The sequence below is a fragment of the Centruroides vittatus genome, unplaced genomic scaffold (assembly GCF_030686945.1).
Source record: "Centruroides vittatus isolate TY-2023 unplaced genomic scaffold, ASM3068694v2 contig_318, whole genome shotgun sequence".
Taxonomy (NCBI): domain Eukaryota; kingdom Metazoa; phylum Arthropoda; class Arachnida; order Scorpiones; family Buthidae; genus Centruroides; species Centruroides vittatus.
Window position 1 is genome coordinate 1 of NW_027122045.1, and position 12,153 is coordinate 12,153.

The following is a 12,153-nucleotide window of genomic DNA, read 5'->3' on the forward strand; positions in this document are numbered from 1 at the left end:
CTAATCAAGAAATAGTGTGATTTATATAAAACTAAATTTATCTCTTTTTCAAATTTAAATTTACTTATATAGATAGGATAAATTAATTTTTTTTCGTACCCATATACATTAATAGTCAGACAATTATTTTTTTCAAATATAGGAATATTTTTCACAATTACAGAAAATTTTAAACGATTTGTATTTAAATATTTTAAATATTTTCTATATAAATATATAGAATTTCTGTTACTAGCGGTTGCAGGATACAAATGCGCAATTATATAATATAGAAAACATTGATTGTCCGAACATTTTATATTTAGCACACATCGTTTAGAAATTAGATGTTTGGGAAGAATAATATTACCGCAACTGCCACTTTCATTTTTATATATTCCAATATTAATATCTATGAATATAATTTCTTTCAGTATCCATCCTGATCCATACTTAATAAATTCGTCGATATAATTTAGAATTGTATCGAAAGCATTAGTTAATTTATCATTAATCATATACGAAGACAAAATATGTTCAACACGGCTGGAAAAATATACATCTTGATATTCGGCAATATCATCTTCTTTATATTTTAAAAATTTAGTTTTTAAATTTATCAAGAATTTTCTTCTACACACAAAATTATCATTAGCTAAAATATTATAAACAGTTGGTGTTATTTTTTCAAAAAAGACTGCAGGATCAATATTTTCTGAGATTATCGATCTGTTAGTTTTCAAGTATCCTTTGAAAGCTCGCTTCCTAATAATAAAATTATACATATTGTACCGTAGACCTTTTTAAAACATTAAGCATTTTCCTGCAAATGTTCATTCATCGCATCGAAGGCTTTCTTATAAAATTTAAAGTCATTCACATTTATATTATATTTAGTAGGGGCGTAATTTCCTTTCATTTTTGTTAACGAAACATACCAATTCGATTTGAACGGAACTATTTCCATAATTTCGCTATTACATGCTTTGATTTTAAATGGACGAATTTTCAAATTTTTATCTATAGAGAAGTCTAAGTCAAACTTTTGCTTTTTCGGTTCATCTTCGACATTTTTAGATTTGGACGTTCTTTTTTTACTACCATTCTGTTTGATATTTAAATCAAAATCATCTAAATAAATATATTTACTTTTTTGAGGATTTTTCTAATTACAATTAATTTTTAATAAGTAAAATAATACTTACCGCCATCGGAACTCATGATTGCTTCGTAGAAGTGGACTCGTAGTTGGTTCGTAGGAGATGAGATGCGTCTCTCGGTCAATTCGCGTCTTTATATAGTGCAGTTCAAGGTCCGACATGTCAAAATTGGCCTAATTTAACTTGAAAAATTATTATTTTCAGCTGGCCAATTCCGAGAAATTGACGCGTGCATAATATCTTACCTGCATGCGACCTTGTGGATCAAACGTGCCGACAATTTAATAAGAAATCAGTGATAAATATCTAACATGTTAGCTTGATAAATAATTATTTTCGAGCAGTCAACCTTGCGAAATAAATATGCCAACAATTAATAAAAAGCAGTTTTATTGATGTGTCTTACATAATGGAATTGGTCGTGAGAAACATAAATTGACCTTGTTTACTAATAAGAAATCAGTGATAAATATCTAACATGTTAGCTTGATAAATAATTATTTTCGAGCAGTCAACCCTGCGAAATAAATATGCCGACAATTAATAAAAAGCAGTTTTATTGATGTGTCTTACACAATGGAATTGGTCGTGAGAAACATAAATTGACCTTGTTTACGGAAGCGGTTTTATTGATGTACCTCCGGGTATCAATCTGACCTAGATGCGTAGAAAAAAATTAGTATCGTAACCTTGAGTTACTCAGTATATAAACTCTTCCCTCACGCGCCGAGATTTTATCACTTTCTTAAAAATGAGTTGTAAGTATATTTTTCTTAGTATCTTTATTTAAGTAATAATATATTTAAAATAGAAAATATTTTTAGATTTGAATGCTACTTTGTCTACAAATTGTAAGTAACAAACATAGTTTTCTTTATAATGTATATATTCATTTAATTAATTCGTATTAATATAAAATAGATTCCAACTCCAAAGGAGTTTTAATAGATTTTGAAGCCTTCGTAATTTGTAATATGGGAATTCCATTCGATATGTTATGTAGAGAACTAGGATTTATCGGCCGGAACTCGAATGATTTTAAAAAAATCGAATTTTACAATGATTCGATTATATTTGAAAATTTAAATCCGATTAATAAAAAACAAGTAAAATTCGCGAACAAATTACACGGGTTATATTTGGCATACAATAAAAAGGAAAATTGGGAACATAGCGACAACGTGTGTAAAATTTTGTATGATTTATTTTTAGAATATAAAATATTTTATTATAAGGGGGGGAGTATTGAAAAAAATTATTTAGATTTAACGTCAAAAATTTATAATACTGTTATTCCCTATTATGATTTGGAAAAATGTGGAGTGCCTAAATCGTCAAAAATTCGAGTTCCGTGCCCGAACCATCTTAAATTTAGACAACATTGTAGTTTGTGCGATGTTTTTTCTTATAAAGCATGGATGGTCGAGCACGGTAAATATATTTTGTTATTATTATTATATAAAAATCGGCGAAAATAATTATATTTAATTTTTATAGGTTTCTGGTAATTAATTATATTTTTTTCCCCGTGTATGTCTACCTCCCTTTGCTAAGTTTATATGGTAAATACATTTTTTTATTATATAAAAATCGGTTAAAATAATTATATTTATTTTTCTTTTTTTATTTTGAATAGATTTTCTGTGTATATTTTCGGAAAAAATAAAAAAACAAATTTTTACATTTTAAATATTTTTATTCATTGAATTACAACATTGATTATATATTACAGTAAGCGGCTTAGCCAAATAAAAATTGTTAGATATAAATCGCGTGACAAATTGATCGTTGGAATATGTATCCGTCATACTTAATTCTTTTAAACATTGGTTTCTGTTCATTTTATATAGAAAATATAAACAAAAATATCCGCAATTCATAGAATATAACCCCTGATGGACAATATTATTAAAACAATATTTTTCCGAGTTTTGTTCGATAAAATTAATAATTTTTGGTTTTGTCGGCTTAATTCCCCTTTAACTGTCATAGTAAAAGCAAGTTTTTCCGTCAAAGAATGCGGATACCCAGTGGCTTCCGGATTTGTTTCTTTCGTCTAAATTAATTATAAATGATTTATACTTAGCGATGCAGGCCGGTAAATTGTCAGATGGAAAAACTCCTCCGAAAGTTCTTTTTATTTTCGGATCGCTAGACGCGAGCCTCCACAATGTAATAGTGTTCATTTAGTAATCTAAAAATACCGATCTGGAGTGATCAATTTCTAGAGTATTATTGTATTCGAGTAAACAGATAACGTTTACAGTTTCTAATAATGCAGTCTTGAACTTGACCTCAATTGATATATTTCCTATTTGATTTACACTTTTATGTGATTCGGAGGCCGATCGATCCGGGGTTAGGTCGAAACTGTAGAGTGTATAGCCGTCTTTATAATCCTTGTAAGATATATTAGTATATTTATGATGATTAATACAGCCTATATCTTCAAATAATGTTAAGAAACTTTCTGGCGTATAAATTAGCTTCGAAATCAGGCACGAACGGTTTCGATGGAAGCATTTGATTGTCTTTTAATAAACATATATAATTTAAATTATAATTTTTAAAATTAAAAGGATTATATTTTACATTTCTGTTAAACGAAGTGTTAGGCACTAAACCGATGGTTATTCTATAAGGTAGTTGCCCAATTACGGCATTCGAAATATTACTAGATTGTATCCCGCTACTTAAAGTAAAAACTTTGACCTCTGTTCTTCGAAACGGCATTTTTATCAGACCTGTTTGCAATGCTTTTTCTATTCCAATTTGAACAGACGAACTAACGTCTACTTTATTAATTTTTAGAGATGCATTTTTAATAACTATTTTATAATTATCGCTAGAGGCCATTAGGGCAAAATTGTCTTTAGATCTTTCTAATTTAATTCTTATATCGACGTTATTTATTAATAATTTGGGTTGGCGGGATAAATCGATATGAAGCCTTCTGATTAAATCTATTAATTTACTTTGTTTGGCAATATTAAATCTTTTAGCCAATCCTTCATTATTATCATCTAATGAATCCATATATTGTGCAGTATCTTTATAAAATAACGCGCTTGTTAAAAATGTTTTTTGCGCATCTTTTGAATAAAATAATAATGCCTCTAAAATACTTTTATATTGATAGTTAGTCTGTGAAATTACTTGTTTATCATTTAAAAACACGCTGCATTGAGAAAATAAACTATTCAAGAAATAATTAACAGGTGCGACCTTATCCTCAAGCTGAAGATCCGTTCCGTCCTTTTTAATAATTTTTGCTTGAACGTGAAGATAAATCGAATGTAAGTCAATATAATTTTCTCCAAAACCGGATATGTAAAATTCAATCGGGGCACGATTGTCTGTAATGTCCGCTATCGGATGAACAATAACTTCTTTTGAATCGTCGATCGCTAGTTGGGTGGAAACAGTACTAAATAAGTCCAATTCTGTTTTGGAACAGGGACACGAAATTGGATCCATTATTCGGTGAATATATCTTGCACTTTCCGTCTTTTATTCCTCGACTGTGTTAATCTTTTAGCTCGTTTTCTTTTTATACCTGATCCAGTCTGTACTTTTTTAATTATGTCGTCTTTAATTTCGGATGTAGTATCTTTTAGATGTGATTTTGCCGATTCTTTAAACGATTTCCCCGCAATTACGTCGGATCCAACGCCTGACGCAAAATTTAATGCTTTGCGTCCCAGATATTTTGCGATTTTCCCAAAAATTGGTACGGATTTCCTAAAGAGATCTGAGAAGAATCTATATCCCCGTTGTATTTGAGGTCCCGCAAAATAACCTCGTCCTGTCAGATGTTGCCTCAAATATAAATCGGGAGTCCATAACGTACCTCCTGCTTGATTACAGTAATAATTTATACAAGCTTGTGGGTCGAGCTTCATTTTGCACTTCTTAAAGGCAAACTAACACTAAAAATAAAACTAACTGGTATTTATAATTGTTTAAAAGATAAAACTAATATTGTTTTTCCACCAAAAAAGACGATCTCTTTTCCACTCGCAGATCTCAGTTCTATTTCTATAGTTTCGATAAAATTTTTCTTTATAGGAAAATACAAAGGTTTCGAATAAACTTTAACTATCTGATCTTCTTTCCCGCCTATAACGGGTATAACTCTTAATAATGGTGCTGTTATATCTCCGACGTGATGAGAAGAAACAATATTCGAATAAATAAAAATTTCCGAAATTCCTGCCGACATTTCGATGGGATAATGACTTATATATTCGCCGGGTGGAAATGTAGTAGTTGTAAATCCCAGAAAGTCTTTCAATTCATCTCCAAATTCTACAGAAATATTCGGCGAACTCTTAAAATAATTTTATTATTGGGTAGCAATGCCAGTTTTATATATTTAAAAATGCTAAGAAATTTTTCTGGAGACGAGTATAATTCGATAGGAATAAAGATTTTTTCGTCTTTATAAACTTTCTTAATTACTTCTTTTTTTCTATTTTTTTCCAATAAATTAAAATATTCATTGGAGTAGTCCTGAGTTGATGGTCGAAAAATTATGGGTCGAATTACCTCTTAATACAGTATCTTCGTTAGGTAAGTTTAGCATATAAAGTAATTTCGACGAATCCTTTACGGTGATAAATAACTCGTGTTCGTCTTTTATATTTATATCCACAGTTTGTTTATTTTTATCAAAAATAAATTCTGCCAAATTAGAATTTGTTAAACTAATTATGTTTGAATTTATTATATCAAACAATTCAGTTTTATCGCCTTTAATAGAAGTTAATGGAACCATATATGATTTATCCGGCAGCGGCTCATCTTCTCCTTTCACGCTTTCTTCGGTTGTCACAATATAGTGATTATTGTGATTAGATATATTAAACCAGTTTCTGGGAATAATGACTTCGGCAAGTCCGACGGCCCAATTTCCGTGTAAATTAATAGGAGGACTCATTTTCACAGTGAAATGTGCTTGCATATTCTCGGGAAACAGGTCCATACTCGCATTACTTATCAGCGTTACGTAAAAATCTGACTGCATCATTTTGTTACCTTTTGTAATTCTTCGGTATAAAACCTTCCTTCTAGAATCTCGTTATTTGTATCTTTTAATACGTAAGTAGGAGGATGAGATAGAAATCGATCGTGAATAACAAATATTTCCTTCGTCCACCCCGGCAGATATCCGCGACTAAATGTTTTACGTATTTTCGAAATTCGAACTAAATCACCGATATTAAATTTAAATTTACTTTTCCTTTTTATACCATACAGTCGGTCAAAAATCGAGCCGTAATGCAAAAGACCGACTTCAGATGGAGCCATCCCGATACTTCTATGAAAACTATTATTATATTCTTTTACAATATCGTTTAATTTATCAATATATTGATAAGAATTACGATAAGTAAATAATCTATATATTTTATTTCGTAAAGTTTTATTTAATCTCTTAACCACTGAAGCTTTAGTATCCGAATGAGTCGAATAATGATTAATTTTATGTTTTTTAAACAAATTTTTAACTAACCTATTATAAAATTCGGTTCCTTTATCAGTTTGAACATTTTTAGGAATATTTTGTTTAAAAATAATTTGAAATGCTTCTACAATAGACGTAGGTTTTTTATCCTTTATTGGTACAACGTAACAATATTTACTAAATACATCGATTACTGTTAATAAATATTTTATGCCGTTATTATATCTAGAAAATTGTTTTAGCACAATTAAATCGGCTTGCCATAAGTCGTTTGGATAAAAAGCTTTAGTTTTTCTTCGCGAATATTTAACTCTTACAGGTTTATGCAATGAATAGGCAGGCTGAGAAGACAACCATTTTTCGACAGTAGATCTCGATAATTTAGAAGCTTTAACTAGTTTACTCACTCCTCCAAACGATGCCGAAGATTTAGGGTTATAGTATATCGATTTCAATAGTTTTTCCATTCGGGACTCTTCTTCCTCTTTTTCGACGACTTTTTCCACTGGTAAAATACTCTTGGAGAAATTGTAGAAAAAATTTCTTCGGGACTTTCAACTTGTATCGGTTGATATCTCGGCCTTTCCCCGATTTCGGGTAGCGTTGCCAAACTTTTATTTCCTATCCACTCTTTAGGAAAATTTAATTTTCTTACAGCTTCCCAAAACACGTTAAAACCAATGGGCGAAATATGTGTCTTTCGATTTCTCGTTAGGTAAGATAACAGGTCAATTAAGTGACTCCCCGTAACTGGAGTGCCCTTAACGGTTAATTCACCTTTTGTATTCCATCCATAGTCATTTTGTCTCAGTTTGTCGATTAAATGAGGAATGTATTTTTGATATGACTGCGGTACAGATAGAATTATTTGTTTAATAAATGCATCCTCACCGTTATCATCTGCAGCGACAGGTTTTTCTTCGGGTAGTTCGGGCGGTTTTTCATCGGGTACAACCGACACTCTAACCGGCTCCTTCGGCTTATGGACGGTTCTCTGACATCTCAAAATCAACTGACTTAATAATTTAACTTTACTATCGTCGGATAAATCAGTACTTTCGAGTAATTCTTCGATATTATTTCCAATTCTTATTTCAGGTTTAATTTGGTACGCCACTAACAATTCGGGAGGAACCAGAGCCATCTGTTTTGCCATTAGATTCTTTTTGCTATTAGTTTACCAATTAATCCTCCTGCCATAGACAAAAGTGGTGCCAGTAGAAGAGGAAGGAATCCACCAGATTGATTAAGCAAAATTTTTTGCTTGAATTTAAAGGAACGTGTTTTTCGCTTAATTTCTCTAATTATTTTTTTATATTTTCGTAATTTATGAACATTGGCAGGTATATTTCCTCTCCGCAAATTATCGCATATTTCACACAAAACTTTAACTTGATTGGGAGTAGCCTCTTTCAATATTGCCCTTCGTTGAGACGGAGTAGTTTTGGCCAAAAGCGCCAACATATGATAATTTTTCTTTACGTTCTTCATTTTATCGGTAAGTATATCCAAAAAATACCTTGTTTATCCGGAAAACACGAATCCCGCACCGAAAGTTTCTTGTCCGTTTTAGGGTGAAAATCCAATAACAAGTAACCAAAATCCTTTTCTGTCGCTTTTTTATACGCATCCATAAAAAAATTACATTTTCCTGCAAAAGCCTGCCTCCCCAAACAGCTTACTTGGCTTTCGTCACGATTATTTTTAAACAAAATCAAATAATGAGTATTTAAAGTTATATCTCTCATAATTTTATTTTTGGGAAACAGATTTTGCATTATCAAGATCACACTCACATTATAATGGTGAGACTCCGTCGTAAACAGGAACGCAGTTTTTGAACTAAGTTCGTGCATCAAATCATCAATTACTACTAAATCCCATCCTTGCACAGATTCGGGTAAGCCGTACATAAATGTAATATCTTTTTCGTGTCGAAAAAACGGTAAATATACAGAATAACACCATAAAATTTTCTTTAACTGTTTTTCATAAATTTTACAACGAATAATTTTTCTTACTAACGTAGTCTTTCCACACTGCGACGGTCCCGCAATTATACAATTACTCGGATGTTTAAAATACATATCAATCGATTTTATGAACTTTAGTAAATTTATAATGTCTCGATCCGCAGTTTATCTCTCTAAATATTAATATGTTCTTTTTATTCTTTTCAACATAAACTTCCTTCATAACATCCGAACATTCTTCGAACGAATAATATAAATCATTACTAACTTCATTAATTCTTCCATCGTCGTCCACAATCACAAAACCAAATTTTCCATCTCCCTTTCATATTTCTCCGTTAACTTTAAAATAACGCAAAACAATAGGAAAATTATCAGGAATATCGAAAGAAAAATTATTTACCGCAGCAATACAGCTATCGAGTGACTTGTACAAACGAGGAGAAACAGAATAATTTCTGTTACCGTCGTAAGTAATAATAAAACCGTATGCTTCCATGACCGATCCTGGCGTTAAAATAAATTCTAACATATCTTAAAAATTAATTTATATCAAAATCCCACCAATCAAAGTTCATATAATCTGGAAAGGTAAGTCTAAAAATTATTTACTCGGCAATTTTGTGATTAGTGCCACTCATACATGTTATCCTATGGAATTTTGTGAATAGAATGGGAAATACATGTTATCCTATGGGAATTTTTGTGATTAGAATGGGACATACATGTTATCCTATCGGAATTTTGTGATTAGAATGGACATACATGTTATCCTATCAGAATTTTGTGATTAGAGTGGCCCATTTTAAATATTAGCAAATAATAAATACACAGAATATAAATATATCTTTTAAATACAAACATACAATAAATATAAAAAGATGTTTTTTTTTAAATATTAGCAAATAATAAATACACAGAATATAAATATATTTTTAAATACGAACATACAATAAATATAAAAAGATGTTTTTTTTTTAAATATTAGCAAATAATAAATACACAGAATATAAATATATTTTTAAATACGAACATACAATAAATATAAAAAGATGTTTTTTTTTAAATATTAGCAAATAATAAATACACAGAATATAAATATATTTTTAAATACGAACATACAATAAATATAAAAAGATGTTTTTTTTTAAATATTAGCAAATAATAAATACACAGAATATAAATATATTTTTAAATACGAACATACAATAAATATAAAAAGATGTTTTTTTTTAAATATTAGCAAATAATAAATACACAGAATATAAATATATTTTTAAATACGAACATACAATAAATATAAAAAGATGTTTTTTTTTAAATATTAGCAAATAATAAATACACAGAATATAAATATATCTTTAAATACGAACATACAATAAATATAAAAAGATGTTTTTTTTTAAATATTAGCAAATAATAAATACACAGAATATAAATATATTTTTAAATACGAACATACAATAAATATAAAAAGATGTTTTTTTTTAAATATTAGCAAATAATAAATACACAGAATATAAATATATTTTTAAATACGAACATACAATAAATATAAAAAGATGTTTTTTTTTTAAATATTAGCAAATAATAAATACACAGAATATAAATATATTTTTAAATACGAACATACAATAAATATAAAAAGATGTTTTTTTTTAAATATTAGCAAATAATAAATACACAGAATATAAATATATTTTTAAATACGAACATACAATAAATATAAAAAGATGTTTTTTTTTTAAATATTAGCAAATAATAAATACACAGAATATAAATATATTTTTAAATACGAACATACAATAAATATAAAAAGATGTTTTTTTTTTAAATATTAGCAAATAATAAATACACAGAATATAAATATATTTTTAAATACGAACATACAATAAATATAAAAAGATGTTTTTTTTTTAAATATTAGCAAATAATAAATACACAGAATATAAATATATCTTTAAATACAAACATACAATAAATATAAAAAAATGTTTTTTTAAATATACGCAAATAATAAATACAAACAATATATAGAAAAGAATGATGTTTTAAAATACAATTGTTTAATAAATAAAATAAATATAAAATTATTTTTAAATACAAACAATTAATAAAAAACAATGACATTTTTATATACAAGTGTATAATAAATAAAATAAATATAATATCATTTTTAAATACAAACAATATATAGAAGAAGAGGATTTTTAAAAATACAATTGTATAATGAATAAAACAAATATAAAATTATTTTTAAATACAAACAAACGATAAATATAAAAAAAATGATAGTTTAAAAAAATACAAGCGAACTATAAATAAACAAAATATAAACTTATCTTTACATTCAACAAACAATAAATTTAAAGATTAATTAAATTAAAAAACAAAATTTTTTTTTCCTTTGCTATTATAAACTGAAATTAACAATAACCTTATTTCCACCACTATTATAAACAGAAATTAATATAAACCTTTTTTCTTTCTACTGTTATAAACGGAAATTTAAGGTAAATTTGAAAAACAAAAATTTTTTTCTATATACGCTATTATAAACAGAAATTAACATAAACTTTTTTTCACTACTATTATATACGATAATTCAAAATAAATCTCAAGAACAAAAAAACCTTTTTCTTTCCTGCTATTATAAACGGAAATTTAAAATAAGCTTAAAGAACTAAATATTTTTATCCGCTATTACAATTAGAAATTAAAAATAAATTTAATGGACAAAAAACCTTTCTTATCCGCTATTATAAACGGAAATTTTAAGTAAACTTAAACAACTAAATCTTTCTTTTATCCGCTATTATAAACGGAAATTTAAAATAAATTTATCGAACAAAAGCTTCAGATTTCAGCATGAAGCCACCGATTCGGAGTCACCAATATGGACAGTTTTGAAGCCACTTTTCTATTAGTCACTGTTATTGTTATCTTTTATCAAATGCCTCTTTTCTAACTATGTTCCGTGAATGCACTGATGACGTGTACATTGAAATATTAATAAATCCGTCTAAATTCTCATTGACTTCGGGAGAAATAAAATACAATAATTTTACTCAAAATGTTGAGCAGATTATTCAGTATTATGTGCTCGATGAATATTCAATAACTTTGCACCAGCAATTTTGACAGAGAAGTTTTTATAATGTTCCTGTAACGTATAATAATAAATACAATTAATCTTCAGATTAATGCTGCAATTATTAAAGAAGTAATCTATGATCTAAATTTAAATTTTATATGAATAAAAAAATAATATTTTGTTCAAACTTTTATAAAATAAATACAAAAATAATCACCTGAATAACTACCAAACATCCATCTTAAAATCAAATTGTCACAAAATTTATATATAAACAAAAGAAAAAAAAAAGCTGCAACTCCTCAATTTCCTCTGTAAAAAAGTTTAAAAAAGTGTTATTAAATTTATTTTTAGTTACAAGACTTATTATTAGAATCTTAGATGTTTCACATTTGTCCACATTTTAAGTTTATTCAATAAGTACTTTTGCTGCAAATAATAGTCATTCCATAACAAAAATACACATTAATTAATAAAATT

General features: G+C 27.8%; 1 protein-coding gene across 1 annotated transcript; it reads right to left on the reverse strand.

The window, feature by feature from the left end:
- Positions 1–3,587: 3,587 nt before the first annotated feature.
- Positions 3,588–4,616, reverse strand: LOC136973474 (uncharacterized protein F54H12.2-like). The gene has a single exon (XM_067268206.1). The coding sequence runs from the start codon at positions 4,614–4,616 to the stop codon at positions 3,588–3,590; it is 1,029 nt and encodes a 342-aa protein (XP_067124307.1).
- Positions 4,617–12,153: the final 7,537 nt, after the last annotated feature.

What these genes read in the sequence shown, in the direction of transcription:
- LOC136973474 (XM_067268206.1), bottom strand. Translation starts at nt 4,616, where the DNA reads ATGGATCCAATTTCGTGTCCCTGTTCCAAAACAGAATTGGACTTATTT.